The 18836-nt window shown below is 40.8% G+C and overlaps 1 protein-coding gene across 4 annotated transcripts in view; it reads right to left on the minus strand.

The window, feature by feature from the left end:
* COP1 (COP1 E3 ubiquitin ligase) overlaps positions 1-18836 on the minus strand; it is a 124926-nt gene that overhangs the window by 38264 nt on the left and 67826 nt on the right. For all 4 annotated transcript variants that reach the window (XM_059854608.1, XM_059854606.1, XM_059854607.1 and 1 more), the window contains one exon: positions 17285-17401. In XM_059854608.1, the coding sequence (XP_059710591.1) occupies positions 17285-17401 (117 nt within the window). The remainder of the gene's footprint in view (positions 1-17284; positions 17402-18836) is intronic.

Genomic DNA, 18836 nt, shown 5'->3' on the forward strand with positions numbered 1-18836 from the left:
CACACACATGGAAACCAAGCTGGACGTCTCTCTCACTGAGCAACTTGTGATACCCAGACATCAGCTGAAATCTGCTCTGTCCCTCTTCCCACTGAACTAATGTCCCACTGGTGGAAGCTTATCACAAAGACTACATAGAAATGAATTTAAAAGCCAATAGCTACAGCTATTTTTGTATTTGCACAGCATTTCAAAGCTGGGTGTTGTCCTCCTCACAACTGGGAGACCTGCTGTCTCAAAAGCCCATGTGGTGTGAGAGATAACCAGGTTTACATGAATCAATCTACTGCAACCACCATCAAACCAGCAAGGGGAGCTCTACCCCCAGATTAAGGGGTTAATTGGTGGCCACGGGGGGGAGACTGTGTCAGAAACACCTTCAATACAAAAAAGTGGGCAGGTAAATCACCTTCCCCTCTCACTGCCTCCAGCACTTCACTGTCTGCAGATAACCAGCTCAGAGGCCTCTCTGGGTAAGGATTTCTGGCTCTCTTCCTCCTCAAGGGGAAAAAGCAGATGCTCCAAGCAGTCACACCAAGTTTTCTCCACCACTTACACGAACAAATTACTCTTACGTTGAAACCCAGCAGCTGTTGCACCCCTTACTATCAGCACTGAAGATGCTGTGCCCCAAGCACTCTTTCAAACCGCTCCTGTGTCTTTCACCTCTGAAATACTAAACCTCCAAACAACCAAAATCCCAGTGTGTTCCTACCATTTGGGTACTTTAATTTGCTGTAGAGCAACACGATATTGCAACAGGCTTATTGCACAATGGGTTAATTTTCTAAGGGAGTTTATTAAGCATTAACACTCTAACAAGATCTGGGCATCTTGGTCTCTTCTACTTCTCTCAAAGCTGGAGCCCAGAAACTCCAGAGTTTTTCATCTATCCAGCAGACCTGAGGGAGCTGTGAAACAGTTAACTGGCAATTGTTATTTTAATGAGCAGAATGATTCTAGCAGGGCTTTTTATTAGGAATCAGTTCGTGGATAAGCCTTTCAAGTGTATTTTTGCTTAAAGTTTCAACACTGGCCCATCATTAGGGCACCTTTTTGAGCACCAGATTTTATCCTTCAATAAAGTGGCAGGGAAAGGGATACCTGCATGTGAGCAGCTGGAGCAATGCAGAGAAGAGAGAGCTGTAGCAGGGCAGGCAAGTCTATTTGCAGAAGAGAGCCATGAAGTTGCATTCACCTTCCACACATCCCAGTAAACAGCTCAAAGCCTGGCAGCATCTGGCCCCAGCACAGCTGTGCCTTTCAGCATCAGCAGGGCAATCAATCACTGTCTGCTCTCATCACAACAGCTCTGAGGGAACCAGCAAGGCCAGTGGGCTCCAAAATTAGCCACTTAATTATTAATTGATTATTTCAGCAAAGTGTTGGCGCCCAAATGAGTTTTAGTTTTTTGTTTTTTTAAATTCAATCGAAGCAGCTACTTTTAAGTAGATACATGAAGATGAATGCTCACTGCACTCATTAAAATCTGAACAGGTGGTCATGTTTTACAATTAAAGAGATACTCTCTCTTGTAGGCCATATGGACTTCACAAAAAACATGACAAAAATGCCATCTGCTGAGGAAGTAGAGAGCCCCAAAGTGAAGCAAAATGAGAAAAATACAACTCCCAGGGACCCCAGCAGAAGCCTTGCCTGGTGGACTTTGATGAGCTGAAATTGTCTGGGATGGGCAGCATCTCTGGCACATCAGTAGGTCAGAGGTGAGGTGGCAGGGTGCTCTGGGAGGCTCAGAAAATTATATTTTACCAAGAGGCAGCTGAAGGTGAGGGAAATGGAGTGGGCAATGAGGGGAATCAAATGCTTCCTGAACTCCACAAGAACCTATCAGCTCATCCAGCATCCCAGTGCTGGCTCCTGCCCTCAGCATCCCTGGCAGACCATGGAGCATGCTCCACTGCCAACTAGCAACACCAGGGGTATTTGCTTCTTGTTTGCTCCTCAAAATGATCATTAATATAATAATTCAGCTGATTTCTACCCCAACTAGAAAACTCAGAACAAGTTCATCTTAGAATTCACATGTAGAGAGTTAAAGCTTCCTGCCTGCCCAGCCCTTGGGCAGCAACAGCTCCCTGCTTCACCTTTTCTTCTGCATTCAGGCTTAATTTAAATATTTATGAAATAAAGGGAAAGAACATGTATATATTTCATAACAAATTAAACACTCCAGAACAATTCTCATCTAATTCAATGTCACTGCAGAAGCTGAGCATGACAGAAATCTGCTGCTATACCTTCTGAATTCAAATGTTTGCTGGCCAAGTCGTTTTATTTTTCATCCATATATTTTTAAGTGATCTCAGAAGGCAAAAAAGACAGCTAAGTTCTGCCATTGCTGCAGAGAGGTCTCTGACCACAAGCCTGAGTTTTTAAATAGTGCTTTTCCATTACTCTCAGCTTACTTCCCCTAAGACACTGCTGCTTTCACCTTTGAGCCATCAAATGACAACTAATCAAGAATTCTGACTTCTCCAAACTCCTGAGATCTTGCCACCTCTTCAGTAAATACAACCCATGTCAGCTAAGGATGGCATCCCTCTCTGCTCAGCTGCTCATAAATTCACAAGACTCCAGCTGGCAGGAAAAGGGCAAAAGAAAAGGATGGGTTTGTGCTGAACAAGGTGAAGGGATCAGCACCTCCTCAGCTTCAATCCTCAGATTCAGCTTGGTTGTAGGGGTGGGGATGCAGTAAATGAGCTGATGATGTGGTTACATAGTCATAGAAATCAGGTTTCAGAACTTCTAAAATAAGAGAATTGGGAATTGCTTAATGAAGCCAGCAGCATCGTAGGTAATCTCCAAGTTGTTTAGAAAAATGGAATTGATCTTGGGTTTTTAGTTGTTTAAACAAAAGGAAAAAAAGGACAGAGTCTGTTTTTCCCAAAAGTGATTTTCCTTCCATTTAGACTTGTTAAAAAAATTTACAAAACTGCTGCTACCAGCAGGCTTTAGGTTCAACACCACCTATTGTAAAGCTTTTACTGTGTAGTGAGGCACAGCAGCTCCAGAAAGAGCAGCAAGGGTTATGACAGGGTGTCATACAGCAGCAATTCTATCTTTCACTGACTACCAGCACACCCAAAAACCAGAGAGCAGAGCAACCCCACTCTCCAGGTAACATTTATCTTGTAGGTCATGTGTTGCACCCACTTTCACCATGAACATTAATCTGCATCAGCTAATTCACAAGACCCCCCAGGCTTTTTTCAACCAAGAACCACTTACTTGAAGGAATATCAAGCCAAGGACAGCAAAACAAAAATTTACCTGCAATGCAACAGTTTTATATTCAAAGGATGTAACCACTAGAAAGACCCAAGAGCTGCATACAAAGGTTCTGTGGCTCTCCTCTGGAAAACTAAATTGCTGGAGAATCAATGCCCATTTTTCTTATTTCAATAATTTAAAAATGCACATTTCTCAACTGTTCAATATTTAGATTATTGATCCATTAAAAAAAAGAAGTCTTTTACATTACTTGGATTTCTCAGCACTCACAGACTTGAGAATATAATGATGCTTCTTGTTCTGCAGCAGATAAATGCCACAGACAAGAAAATGCCCATTTTGAAATGCACAGCTGTCAGGTAGGCAGGCAGATGTTAATTTAGTGGTCTGGTAGAAGTATTCTGTGATCAAGGCACATTTTGGACTTTTTAAAAATAAAATACATCTTCAATAACAAACCTAAAGGTCAAAATAATTTCATACATTAATGCTCTGGCTACAGCCTGCAGTCCTGCACCTCTCGTACTAGAGATCTTTTACTGAAACAGAAGCTCAGGCTGGAGGGTAATCTTTAATGTGCTCTTGTGCTTCTCTGACCATGATGGTCTGATTTGTTCCATCTAGTAACTCATGGTTTCAGCTCATGATTGCCCCATGTTCTTCGTTTGTCTGTTTCCTCCACATGAACTTCAAGCTTGGATCAAGGCTGGCATGTTTTCACCAGTGAAACTCTGTACATCAGCAGTAACAAGAGGAGACATTTGTAGTCTGAGGGGGTGTATTTAAATGACCTGTTTAACAAGACAAACTGAGTCAGAGCAAATTTGGTGCAAGATACCTCTGCTCGCCATCAATTAGATTATGCTGGGGAAACCAAAAGAACAGCAAAATAAAAGGGTATAAAACAAGCCCACAAAATTCTTTTCCTCAGAATGAAAGAGGAGAGACACGACTTCGTAACATTTCATTTCAGTTTCACTTTCATTGGCTAAAAATAAAAAAATATTGAGTTCCTGGAGGAAGCCTCTATCACTCAAACATTGAAGGGGTTAGCTGGAATCCAATCATATATATATATATATATATATATATATATATATATATTTAAACATCTACCTACACAAATTGATCTTCTTCTGCACTCATCTCTCCTCTGTATACCAAGTGTAAGCAAGATCACTCAGTTTTCAGGGCTCTGAGAATTGTATCTAGGCAACTTGTTTAGCAGGAAAATATAACTACATCCTTATACCTTCAAGTGTCCAGAATATAGTGGTTCAAATCAAAGCTTGCTTTGAGTGTCTCTGGGTAAAAGGAAAGAGCACCCACTGTTATTTCCCTACCTGATGTGGCATGAAAGAGGGGATGAGCCATCCTGATGAGTATTTGCTGAACAGAGATAAACAAGAGGTAGAATAACAGAACTTTAGATGGGTTAACCAGAAGTCTCTTTTTTGGCCAAGCTCAGTGTGATTTCTTGCTTTAAAAAAAGACGCTCGAATCCACAAAGGTAAAGTCTTTGGCTGGACTAAAAATGGAAACAGGATCAGGAGACTCACCTCAGTTTTCACTGGGAAAAACCTTTCTTCTGTTAGGGAGGAGAAAGAGGAAGGAGAAAAAAAGGAAAAACATCCTGGTTTAAAAATAAACTCAAATCACTGTATTTCCATACAGTACACTGAGGATGACATGGCACATGAGGGTACCTTGGTCCTTAGAGAAACCTGAACAAGGGCCAGGTAAAAAACATGTGAGGAAAGGCTGCCATCAGAGCCCAAACCCTGCAAATTAAATGCTTGAAAACATATTTCCTGAAATTCCAGAGGAAATCTACAAAAGCCTTCTACTTAGCTCCAGAATTACTGACAGACTTGCTGAAAAGCCATTAATAAAAAGGTGGAACTTCTCCAGTGGATCTTCTAGATACCTGTGCACCAGGAAATGGAGCCTCCCTGCCAAGGCAATGATTTCAAAGGCTGGTTGAAAGACAACTTAGAATTTAATTATGAGGAAGCTCAAATGAAACTTAATCCTATATAGAATGCCATATCTGTCAGAAATCCATTTTTGCTCAAGGGCCCTGAAAGTCATGGAATACTGTAGGTTGGAAGGGACCTCCAAAATCCAGCCAGTCCAACTGCCCAGTCAAGGATGAGACAACTGCAAAGTTGGATTCAATTTCCAAGTTAAATAATTGTGTTCAAGAGTCTTACTCAGTCATGCTCCAAGCATTTTCAAAGACAATTCTATAAACTCTTCCCTCAGCTGTCTTGAAAGTGCTTTTATGTCAAAGGATTAGAGAGTTTTTTTTTTTTTTAAATACAAACTTGCTTAAGCTATTCGCTCTTGACATAAGAAAGGCAAGGCATTAGCCCACCTCTCAGCACTACAGCAGTAATGTTTGGGCTGTGTTTTGCTGCACAGGTTTCTGGCTTCTCAGATCTTTCAGGTTTTGTCTATCTACACCCACACAATGGGGGTTGCATGAAGCACTGTCACACAACCTTAGCTGTCCTTTAATTCACTTTTTTTTCTTACTAGAGAAAATGAACAGCTCAATTTAACTCTTGCCAAGCCTGTAATACCAAACAACAGTACTTGCAGATCTTCATGTGACTGAGGTGGCTTTATTCAGAAAGTTTGGGTTAGAGATTTAATCTTCCCTACAACAGAAAAGCAGGCTGGAGTTTGAACATCCATATGTGGATCTTGCCCTGGGGACATAGGACAGCTGAAGATTTCATCTTTGGGAATAATTCAACTCAACAAGTGAAATTTCATGGAGTGAAAACTCCCACCAAAAAAATCTCTTCCAGGGCAGAAGAGACAGCGAGGAGGAAAAAAAAGGATCTTTATTTCAGCAACAGAAATGCAGGGTAGCATTTGGGCATTCAACAAAGAATGGTGAAGAAGCCTTCCAGCCAACAAAACAGTATAAAGAGATCTATTTCAATTGAGAGAGTAATACTGGAATGGGATATGATGAGCACAGGGTTTGGCCTATCACAAACCACTTCTGGGAGGGAAGACAGTGTGATAGTTTCCACTACATAAAAGAAATAGATGCTTCAGGAAAAGAAAAGAGATGACAATGCATTAGGGACAGGGAGAAGTGGATTTGAATTCACAGGAACAAAGCCTTGCACTAAAAATTAGCACAAGAATTTTCTGAAGAAGGAATTAGATAATATCAACAACAGTAAGTTGACATCAGTGCCCTCTGTACAAACAATTTCCTTTACAGTAAAGGCAAGAGATTAAAAATGGGTTTGATACAGCCTGAAGCAAAGAACCTTTGCAGACAAAACTGTCTGGAGCATGCTGCTGAAAAATGCAATGTGCTGCTTCTCTCCTGCAGCATGACAAATCACATGAGGAACAGACAGCAGAATGTCACTCATGACCCATGTCACTCCAACACCTCTCCCCAGAACACTGCAGCACAGGTAAAGCTAACTGGTATTTTTTATTTTTCCTGTTTGTACCTTCCCTTCCAAAAAAGCCCCAGTAAAGCAAGAAAAATTTATCCTAACAGCCATTATCACAGGCACATTAAAATGTTTGCTGGATATGGCTTTGCATTCACAATTTTTTCTTCCAGCAGAAACTGCAAGTGCTTTGTTTCTATAATTAAGACAAAATTATTCATTTGATGCATTTCTCTTCTTTTTACCTGGAGTTTCCTTTGCAGTGAAGGAACAGCTTTTCTCTGAATAACCATTTTTCTGCAGCCCTGGGGAAATCTCAGCAATCTCTTTTAGAAGCAATGCTCTGGTCCACAGCAGCAAACTGTAACAATGCCCTTATTTTGTATTTCAGGTGTGTGTCCAAGATGATTTGGGATGCAGTACTTCCTTTATATTTGCTATCAGAGTTCTGTCTAGACAAGTGGTACCAGACTCCTGGGGAGGTCATGCACACCCCATCTTCATAGGTGTCAAACATTCAGTGGTCACCCAAAAAGGGACTGAACTTGACAAAAGCATTCAATACATATTTTCCCTGCAGGTGAAAACCTCCCCCATGTGCTCTAAAGACTATACAAGATTAAGCAAGGTCTGTATGATTCATTTTTCTGGCAGCAAAATCTTAAAAAAGCCCAAACAGCTAAACCCTTTAAAGTGAGGAAGCCAGAGCCCATGATGTTAGTGAGGAGATGAAAGGAAGTTTCTAAAGCAGAGCAAGGCACATGGGTATTTGGAGATGACAACTTAATCTCATCTTCCTACACTGCAATACAGATGATGGGCAACAGCCTCCAAAGATTAGATTTAAGGAATCCAATGGAAATCCACCCTCAAAAAAATCATATTTGGGGAATTCAACACAAATCCAGCCCAGGTTTTCATTTAAACAAACAAAAAACATAGCTTTGAGAAGGAAAATGACCAACAGTGTTCTGTTCAGCAAAATGGGTGATAAAAGTGGCACAGTGAGAAAGCTCCACTCCATGAAAACTGAAATAAAGAGCTGAGGTTAGACTGAACGTCTGTCAGTTTAATCTCTGGCAAAACCAACAGCACGATAAGACCCTTCTACAAAAGAAAGGCTCAGGGGTGTCCCAGCACAGGGTTTCAGGTCAGCACTTGAAATATTTTGACAGAGCTCTGCAGGAAACACTATACCCTGCTTCAGCCAGTGATTTGCATCTCTTACTCACACCAACTGCTCTATTTTTAAAAAAATATTTACCAACACAAGCATTCCTCTAAAGATCTATATCTCCCTCTGCTGAACAGATAAAGAGAACAGCAGCCTCGATGGGAACTGCCAACTGGGTTTTTAACCTTTGTATTCCACAGACTCCCCACAGCTCAAAGTTACAGATGACATTTGCCAGCTTATGGATAATGGTCTTTACACACTGGGGACATATTTTGTTACTGACTTGTCTAAAGCTTTTGATACAGCAGCCCATAAAGCCTTCACCCTAAATAACTTGTCTTACATTAAGGAGAGAAGGAGGAGACATAAAACATTAGATATTAATCAGTTGACAAAAGGGCTCTGATGAGAGAGGAAGCAAAACAGATTTCTCTAGAACTCTTTTGAAACTTTGACCTTTGTGGTTTTAAAGAGCTATAGCAATTTCTCACAGGAGTAAGGGATAGTTGGTTTTTGTGCAATTCAAGGGTTGTTGTCTATCAGACTGTTGGAGGAACAAAATATTCAGTACATACAAGCAAGATTTACTAATGCTACAAAACTAATGAAGACAACAGCAGTAATAACCTGCAGCTTTGGAAAGAATTAATTCTTTACATCTGAAAGAGGAAAAAATAATTATGCACTGTTTAGATGCAACATTCACTTATGCTCCTAACACAGCTTTTCTCACTGACTATGTAAATGCATAACTCTCCAGGCACTAAGTGCCTGTAAGCTGATGTCCAAAATAAATTTTATGACACCCATAACATGTGAAGAACAGGCATTTTATGGTAAAAGGTGCTTCAATCTATACTGTTTAAGTGGACTAGACCTTGGAAGAGATGAAACTTCTTACAGGAGCAACAGGAGCCTAACTTGTACATGGAGTGCTGGGTACATCTGTCAAGGCTAAAAATACCATGCCACTTGCTGAACACACCTCTCTCAATTCAAGATACACACTGCACACAACAAACACTCTTCTTAACGCTAAAGCCATGTCAGCTCTGGCTCTTGAAAGAATCAGAGTTGCACAAGTCACAGAGCTGTGATGCAGGGAAAGGGCAGCAGTCAGATTCCCTGGAACCACACACTCTAAGAGGTCAAGATCACGTCGACAAGGGCTTGAGGCATTACAAAAGATGGATGTTGAAGGAACATCCTCCCTAGGATTTTAAGAGTGCATTTATGAAGGAACAGCTTTCAGGTTTCTGTTGTATTAGCAGACATCATACAAAGAGAACCAAACAGGCTTCAGAGCAGTCAAATCAGCTCTAAGGAAAGGGAAGTGCAGGCTCCTGAGAACCTAAATTGGCCAAATTATCAGTAAAACCTGATTTTAGTCCAGAACTATATTTTTCTGCACTAGCCTGAGGAGATATTAGTCTTAACTAGCTTCTGAAGATGATGATCTGATTAATTATCTAAACTGACCTCACAGCAGACTCCACTGGAAGAGACGAAGGATATTAGAAGTGTTCCAATTGCCAAAATCCAAGCTTCAGATAAGAAGGTATGGGGGATTGTGTACACAGGGAAACAAGCACAGGAAAGCACGTGATGATACACAGGTATCCAAGGTGGAAAAGAAGCAACATACCCTAAAGCAGGCAATGAAACAAGTAATGTGAAGAGCAACTGGATTTGCACATGCATCCACAGTCTCATATTCTGTCATTTTCTTGAGATTTAAATGGCTGATACGAACCTTGCCCAAACATTCAAAGCTCTACTCTTAAAGACTCATGCAATGTTTAGATGCTCAGACACTATGAAAAGATGCCTTTGAGATGAGAGCACACACTGCACTCACCAGTTACAGATTTTCCTGTGCTATGTGACAATCTTCACCAGTTAGTATGGAAGCACAGTACCCAAATAAAAGGCTGAAACAGTTAATCCCTGCAGTATGAACTGGAGAAAACACAGCAAGCCATTACAGAGGATGTCATTCCAAAGAGCAATTCCTTTGAATGAGCTACCAGTAAAACTGCAGAGGTTGGAAAGCATTAAACTCTTCAGGGATACAGCAACAGCTAGCAGCAAGAGCAATTTGGCATTCTGAAAAAAAGATGAATGTTGGAGTTGGCTATCTGTTCCTGAATTCTAAGGCTCATTTCAATTTAAATTTGAATTTCGCCACATTGACTAAATGGTTTCTGTGCCAGTTGTAAGACAAAATGTTCATGAAAAGAATATTTAAGCAAAAAATTAGCACGCTCATTTCTGTCAATGACAGATTTATCCTTTTCTCTAGAGAATCAAATGGAGCTTTTCAAGTTCATTTTATTCATTCACTTGTTACTGAAGTGTGATGACCTCTGGGACAAAGTTAGGAAACTCCCCAGTAGGTCTCTATATTGTTAGTCACTATTCATTGCAATTGCTTTATCCAAGACAAGTCAGATACTGCTTTTTCTGTGTAAGTAAAAAAGTTCTATCAGCTCTTGAACTCTTAAGGCTTATGTGAAAATTGCACATGCAACACATCCTGCACACTGATGGGAGGTTTCATGGCCCTTTGTGACTTCCTAGGAAGCAGTGGCAGCAAGGCAGAAAGACACTACCTGACAGATCTGGCAGCATCTCTGATGTGCAGGAACAGAAAAATCAGCTTAACTACAAAGACCTTAAGTTTAGATAATATGGTATAGGTGCAGTTCTTCTCACTGTCAGTCCCAAGCAGAAGTAAAATGTGAAAGATTGCCTTCACCAGGACAACAGAAGGCTTGGTTTGATATCTCACCTTCATTTACATCCCAGGGTCCATGAAGAAGGATGACATGTAAATCAAACCTTCAAAGATTTGTCCTCACCTAAAACATCCCACTAAGCTCAGTGTTTCCAGTACAATAAGTAATTTGGGACAGAAATATGATCACAGCCTTACTGGCCAAAAACAGAGATTCCTCCAAACATGCCTTCACTGACTGAAGTGCTGTAAATGCTTTTCAATGCAAAACAAGCAAAGGCTTTGCAGTGGTTTCTGGAATGAGTTTGAATAAAAGGTGACAAATGTGCACTTCCAAAACACAAATCTTGTCCTCTGCTTCCCCTGCCAACAGCCTCAGAGATCATGGACTAGAGGAAGGTTTATTATTACCTACCCACAAAATGAAAAGACACACTGCAGGTAAAGTCCTATCCAAGTAATAGGCAAGCCCTGGACTGCTGCATGCCACTGCTTTCATCAAGGTTGAATTCTGAGCACTCACTGCTGTGAAGTTTTTCCACAGGCTTGAAAAGAATACCTAATCTTTGTCTGTGCCTTTAAACACCGAGCTCAATTCATACACTGAAGGTAATCTCGTAGCTCAAGCCCAAGGAAGCTGCCTAACTCCACCCTAAACATGTCATATATTCATACAAATAGATCCTTTCTGAGTCACTGCAGGCTTTCAACAGAACACACTGCTCACCCATGAGAATCTATTAAGGTAAGACCTTGCTCTCAGCTGGAAAACATTAATTCTCTCCCAAAAAGGCACACTACCTTCTTGGTCATTAATATCCCATCATTCTTCTGAGCTGAGTGACAAGGCAGGTAAGTCACCCAGATCTGAGACAATGTACAAGGCTAACTATACAGGGAGATGTTTGGAAAAGAGAAATCACTGCTCCAGTTACTGCAGCAGAAAAATCAATATTTCACTGGCCAGGATAGTCTCCAAAGTGGCCCCACTTGGACAGCAAGTATATTAGAAAAATGGAATGATGATGATAAAAAAGCCACTTTTGACCCTGAAGTGTAAGTGCATCAGGGTGCTGCAGAGACCTTAAGGGGTGGGTAAAAAGCTGCAAATGAAAACAAAGCTGTTGACACAACAGGAATCCTTCATAATGCTGCTATTGATCCCTAGCTTTAAATTAGTTTTGTGACCATTCAAAACCAGAATACAACACCATTGTGCAATGCCAAAGATGGTGCACAGGGAACATCTTTAAACAGCCTGGAAAATATGGTGGGGAAGGGCAAAATCACCTTCAAAGGAAAAGCAGGAAGGGAATAAGGAAGAGAGAGTTGGTAAGAGAGGAGAACCTCAGCATTAAGAGCACACCTCACGTTCACTGAGGGTTTGCCCCTTGTTAAAAAACACTGGCATTCATGCAGGCTGCCAAAAACCTGTCTGGGGCTGGCACGGGTGCTCAGTGGATCAGGGAATAACCTAACCCAGAAAAAAGGCAGTTCAGTTTTGGCCATGCAATTGGTAGAGTGAAGAAGAGATGGAAAAGCAAAATCTGGGCTGTTTAGGAGGGAGTATGGCATCTCCAATGCAGGCAGTCTCCAACTCTGTTGCTCTAAGTAGTAAGATCAGCAGCAATCAGCACCATCCCACTTTTTCTCTGCTGTGGTCACTTCATCTGAACCCACACTATTAAGAGTTTGTGACAACATAGCAAAGCTGTTTTAGAAACTGACCAAAGCTAAAACTAATGCAGCAAAACCTTAAGCTCTGACTATGCTGCAGCTGTTCTGTTGCCATCCTGTTCATATGTGTTTCTCTAATGCTTGCACTTATTTTGTGAAGCTCCTGGAGAGGAGAGAGTCTCTGTCCTGCATCTCTGCAGCCCTGAGAAACCCCTCTCAGCCCTCAATCCAACCTGCTGGATTTGTGGGTCCTTCAGGGAAAAAATACAGTGTTTGAGGAGATAATGCACCTAATGTCATAGAAACTTCAGATCTCTGAATTCTTACAAAACCTCTGCATAATATATGGGAAATAAAAAGTCAGTGGTAGCTGCTGACACTATTACAGCAGGCTGGGAATAAAACATTCCTACTATCAATAGCTACACTGAGCTCACTGGAGTTAGCAGACAGTCTGATCTCACCCAGACTGCACAACTTGGACATTCCAGCTGTGAAGTGCATGATGCATTTTCAGCCTTTAGTTTTCTTTTTAAAGCAGGGAAACAGCACTGCTAGAAAATATATGGGTTAGGGACATCAGTGCTATTGCTGAGGCAGAACAATAATAACTTCAGCCATGATTTATATAGCTAATTTCAGAATAAAACCCTATCTGTTTTTAAAAAGAGGAAAAGACCACAGAATGACCTGATTTTGTATTTGGCAGTGATTACAGTTTATACTGGACAATGTTTCAACTCAGTAAGCATGCAGATAGAATATTTTATTAAAGTAACAAGCAAAAGGGGTCTTTTCTTCTTTATGTGCCCTTGTGAGAGCTCAGCACATCACTCCTGATGTCCAGAGCTACCGAGAGAACCCTTGGGGGGCTCAAGAGTCTTACAATGTTGCCAAAAGCACTTAGTAGCTTGATTTTGATCCATCTAGAGATGTGCCACCGATGTATGAAGAAATAGAACCTGCGAGAATCACTCAAGTGTAAATGGTGAAAAGAAAATATCATTATAGAGTGAATCACAAATTTTAGAGTTTTAGTACAAAAGAGTTGTAAAGACAAGATAGAAGAATCAAAGTGTGCCACTAAGCTCTTCTTTCTTCTTCCTGTCTTCCATCTTCTAGAGTGGTGTTAGCATTTGAAGATTAGTCTAAAATAAGAGTGTAGTTAGTGACGAAGATGATAAGTATTAGAGACAAAAAGTAAATATGATATACGTAGTTTTTGTTATAAAAGATGCGGCCGCCTTAGAAGTGAGCAGAGTGCCTTTAGCTGCCGTGCTAGTCAGATCCTTCAAGCAGAAAAAAAACTTTATAGATAAAAAATAATAAACAATTCTGAAGACCGAAAAACCTAGCGTCCAGACTCATCTTTTGAAGCCCAGCGTGCAAAAACCATCCTGAGCGTGTGTAGAGGCAGAGACAGACAACCAACCCCATATGCCCTCTCTACTGCAACAGATTTTATCAGGCTGTAGCCAGATACACCAGCTTTCCTCTCACCTGAAGTGCCTGATTTTAAGTGAATTACTTCTAAAACCAATATCCATTTTTCTCTCTTCTATAGGCTCTATTTCTAGTTTATGGCCCATTTGTTCTGTTTTAAGCTACCCAAGATAATTTTTTTTTGGTCATCTAAAAGCTTCAGAGTGAAGAGTCCAGAAAAGAAACTTATATATCATCCACATTAGATGCTAATCCTGGGATTTGCTTTTATAGTTGCATCTAAAGCTTGTTTTCCTACATCATCTGAAGCCAACTCTGTGCTTTCTATTAGAGAAAAGTGTTCCTCATGGAGATATTCAGTCTAACAACACTTTTAAAGATGGTTACATTTAAATCAAAGCATCACAGCAAATCCTGTGACAGACCCCTCCCATTTCACTCACTGTGCCACAGGGTTCACAGCCTGACTTTGCTTCCAAATCCACCCCCATCCACAGTCCTTCAGTTCCCTCCTTTTACTTGGCAATGCAGCATGGAAACTGGGTGCAGATGGAAATGTTTTTATAAACCCAGACCTCTGGTTCAAGATTCCCTACAGAGAATGAAGCAAAGTCAGGCTGTGAACCCTATGATGTCTCAGCTCACCTAATTCATGCCATGTGTTGATAGATCCCTAAGGGACCTTCCCTAAATTTTTCTGTAAAAGAGAGTTTTAAAATTGGAGAAGGCAGAAATGTACCTCTCAGCCTTTCACCTGTGCACAGTGTAGCATCATGGGCTGTGTGGGCCAACAGCCAAAATGTTACAAACAAGTGAGAAGAAATGTAAGATGGGGACAGGGTGGAAAGGACAAGGACCTTAAGATGGTCATCCTGTTTCTGTGGTGAAGGCAAGGGAGGAACCAGCACAGAGATGCTGATCTAGCTGAAGTATCTGATCAGGAAAACCCACTTCAAGGAGCCATTCTGAACAGATGGATGCAGTTGGGCAAGATGCATTTGTCAAGAGCAGAGAAGAGCTTTGTTTAAGCAAGGTGTGAAAGAACAGGACATTATGAAAAGACGCTCCAGCTTTATGAATGGTTAAGAGAGAACTTTTAAAGAAAATAATGTCAACCCTGAAAAAATTTCTACTTCAGTCAAACTTACACTGCTTAAAGAAATTATGATGGCTTTCAGCTATTCTGCATACAGAAAAAAGGAACTGAAATGTGTATGTAATTAACAGTAGAGTAAATCAATTTACTTCTTCCTTTTATAGATCAAACATTACATACCAATACTTCCTCCCTAACCATTTTATGAATTGCTTACTTCATCATGTCTTAAACTATAGATATATACAGATATACACACAAAAATACAGACACATATATAGCATTAAGCTCCATCAAATTAGCAAATAAATCCAGAGCATATACAGAAACAGCACTTCTGTTTAAATACAATAGAAGACTGTGTGGGGCATGAAATGCTCAGAACTCTCGGCTCTTCTATCCTTCAATAAATCACTGAATAAGTAATTGAAACAGTTTTCAAAATGTGAAAATCCTCTTAGCCCTGCCTTGGCTTCCTCACATGCTAAGACAGCTTTCTGAAATTGGCCCCTACACTGATCACTGAATTAGTGTTTAGTGTTGTGGATTGTTCATTTTTATTTCTGCTGGGGGCAAACAGGAGTGATCAAGTTAGTGTACCCTGTTCCCTGCTTTTCTTTTCCCAGTACTAATCAAGGAAGTCAGCTTTGACTCTTCCTTTATTAATTTTGTAGCCTATGTGACAACTCATGCTATTCAACAGTTATGTTCCTTTTTCCACAAACTAAATGAAATTATTAAGCAAGACTAGCTGAAGCTGATGGAGAAGAAAAACCTTTGTCTCCATCATAAGACATTAAACATGACTGTTTTACTATATGGGGTATGAAAGTCGACACTAACTCATTTCTTTGCTCGCATTATTTTTTAGGAGTTCACAAATAATGTCTTTCAAGATTCCAGTATTTCTTTTAATATGTCATTTTCCCCACATGTATTTATGGCTTAAAGATCAATTAGAATTCCATTGTGGGAAGTAATTTCCATTGGTTCAATTACCCCATGTAATTTTTTCAGCAATCATAATATCAATCAAATATCCATTTTCATTTTTATGTAGAGATTCAATTACCAAACATCAAGCAGATATAAACACTTCTTTCAGTACAAATACCCTTTAACCCCTCAGCATCCTCTAAGTCATAGAAACATACATGCAGTCCTTTAAAACCTCCATGAAACTTTTAGGGCTTCCTAATGTTTCTTTCTCAACACACTTGCTGAAGACAAACCCAGTTTGTCAGGTCTGGGTGTGGGGACAGAGACACTCCCACCTGCTCCTACCCCATGTGCCCTCCAGCTCCAGAAGCCTTCCTTGATTAATGTGTGCCTTATCCCCCCCTTTGACTTTCAGGTGGCCCAGAATCCCAGTTATCTATTTATCAAGAAGAATTTTGTTTCATAGTGCTTTTACAGGTATATTTTAATCAGTGGCTGATCCATTTGGAGCTAGTGCTCATCTTTCCCTAGAGTCCCTTCTCATTCAAATGCTAGTAGTAGGTATTGCTATTCAACTATTTTCCATCTAATTCACTAAACTTCAGAGAGATGCCTGTCAAGCAAGTCAATATTTTACGCTCCAGCTTGAATCCATTTTTGGATTCAAAATGTAAGTTTATTTTTTGCCTCCTAAGAATTACTACCAAAGTAGAACCGGCCTGGAAATGAGAACACCTGAATGAAATGGCAAACCAGTGGTTGCAAGAATGATCAATGTATCTCCCAGAGCGTAGAGAGAACAAATGTTGTCAGAACAAGTAGTTACAAGTCCATTAAAACTCCCCAAGGAGAAAGAAAATGCAGAGTTGGTTAAACATTTATAGGCACCTGTGAGTTTCAGTTACTGTATGCATAGCACAATACAGCTTCCTCCCAAAGCGACACCTGCTCTGCTCTCAGATCTTTGTGTTATCACCAAGAACCACTTAATCTAAGTGAATAAAAGGCTCCTTGTGCCTTCCCCACTGACTAATTCAAAAAAATAAAAATGTTAACAGCCATCTTTGCCCAGCCTAGGAAAACATGAGCCCACCCACAGGGATTGTAGTTGGAGCTAAGGGAACATGCACAGCCACAGCTTTAGAGCACGCTTCAGGTAAAACCAGTTAAAATTCCCAGTATGGCTTTGTAGCATTTATACAACAATATTATAAATCAGAGAGAGCAGCTCTCATCATGTTAACACATTGAGACTCCCAGAGCTGAGCTCTGCCTGGTTGCCTTAGTGATCCCAATAAACGCACTGGGTGATTTCTTTACCTGCCTTATCTCTGACAGAGGCACCCAAATGAAAAAGCCAGGCTGGGGCATGACATTGACACAGCACTGTGGCACTTGAGAAGTTTTACTCACAGACATTTTAACTGCACAGATACTTCAGTCTTGGGCACAGCAGCCAACCTCACATTTGGGGAAAATAAGGAATAAAGGAAGGAAGAAACAATATCCCTTTGCCCCAAGTCCCTTTTACCTACCTGCACAGCCAAAAGCTAGGTGATACCTAGAGGATGGGCTGAATTTGACACAACACACGTTAGCCTTGGCCTCAATGCTTGCAACTGAGTTGTCCAAGTTGGTAGACCACAGTTTCACTAGAGAAAGGGAAAAAGAGACATGAATAAACAAAAAACAACAGAAACATGAACTTCATCTGAAAGGCCTAAAATCTAGGTATTTCATGAATAAGATTCTGGAAAGCCTCAGTTGCTAAGAAGTTAGTGAATCTAAAGGGTCAGCTGTCACTGGTGGTTGAGAAGTTTGAGAATATTCTGAAGTCCACATTGTAAATATCAGAGCAGGTGATTAACCACATGCTATAATCTCAGTGCTTAAGGTTACTGCAGTGCAGATTCATACAATCAAGGACAGGAAGGCTTACATTCTTTTTTGTTCCTTGTCCCTGTGCTGGGATGCAAGAACTCCATGATCCACAGCAAAATTGCTTTGCACAGAATAAATATACCTAATTGTATGCACAGTGAGTGAGAACAACTTGTTTTATTCTTGAGAAACTGGCACAGACAGGAGAGAAATCAGTATGTTGGCTTCCTAGGACGCAATAATCCCTTGGTACAAGAATTTCACTGTTCTATGAGAGTACCACATGAACACTGATTAAACTCTGTGCTAGAATGAGCCCTTCCACTAAGCACTCCAGTGCTTCAGAGAATGACCAACAAAAAAAACAGGGCTTTTCAAAACACAGCCTTCCCCACCTGCCAGAAACACTTCAAGCATCATTTAACCTTAAGATGAAGAGTGCCAGGTGCTCCTCACATACTTAATCTTATTATTAAATGCTAAACAATGCACTGCCTTTGGCCCAGATAAAGGAGCAGCAGATTGGCATCAGGCCCCATTGATGCCTACAAGGCAGGAAAGACTTAAACATCTTCCCTCCCTCTTTTCTTGATGAGTGGATCAAGCTGTACTTGAGTATCACAATCTGAGGCTGGAAGCAGAGCAAGCTGGAACCAATGTTAAACATGCAGTTGCTACATGAAGGGTTAAAACCCCCATCAAGATCTCCGCTCCCCTTGAGCTGCATAGGCTTCTCGGATCTGTGGCCAACAGATCCTCCAATCTTCTTACTGAAACTTCACTTTGGAGAAGAAGTGAGCAAAAATGGCAAAACAACAGGAACCTTGCAACCCACTGTGATCAACACATGAGAGATCAGCAGTCTTACAGTGTGTTCCCCACCCTCTGAGGGGTCCTCTGTGTCACCTGTGGGCCAGCATTTCCCAGGGGCTTTGAGGGAGAAGCAAGGTTTCCAGCTGGATTATCCAAGGATGTTTTAGAAGACAAAGGAAAAGGAGGAATACTGGCAGGTTAGTTCCAGTGCTCTTTTTGATAGTATGGCAAACAATGACAGCAATAAGGCTGGGCTGTTTCTGACCATACAAGGATGGAGGAAACAGCACAGCCCAGAGCACACCAAGGAATCATTGTAAATACAGCACTGTGTGGATATCTGGCAGCTGCCTGGAACCATAGGAAAGCAGCACACAGACACCAGCAGAAATA

This window comes from Haemorhous mexicanus, chromosome 9 (genome assembly GCF_027477595.1).
Source record: "Haemorhous mexicanus isolate bHaeMex1 chromosome 9, bHaeMex1.pri, whole genome shotgun sequence".
Taxonomy (NCBI): domain Eukaryota; kingdom Metazoa; phylum Chordata; class Aves; order Passeriformes; family Fringillidae; genus Haemorhous; species Haemorhous mexicanus.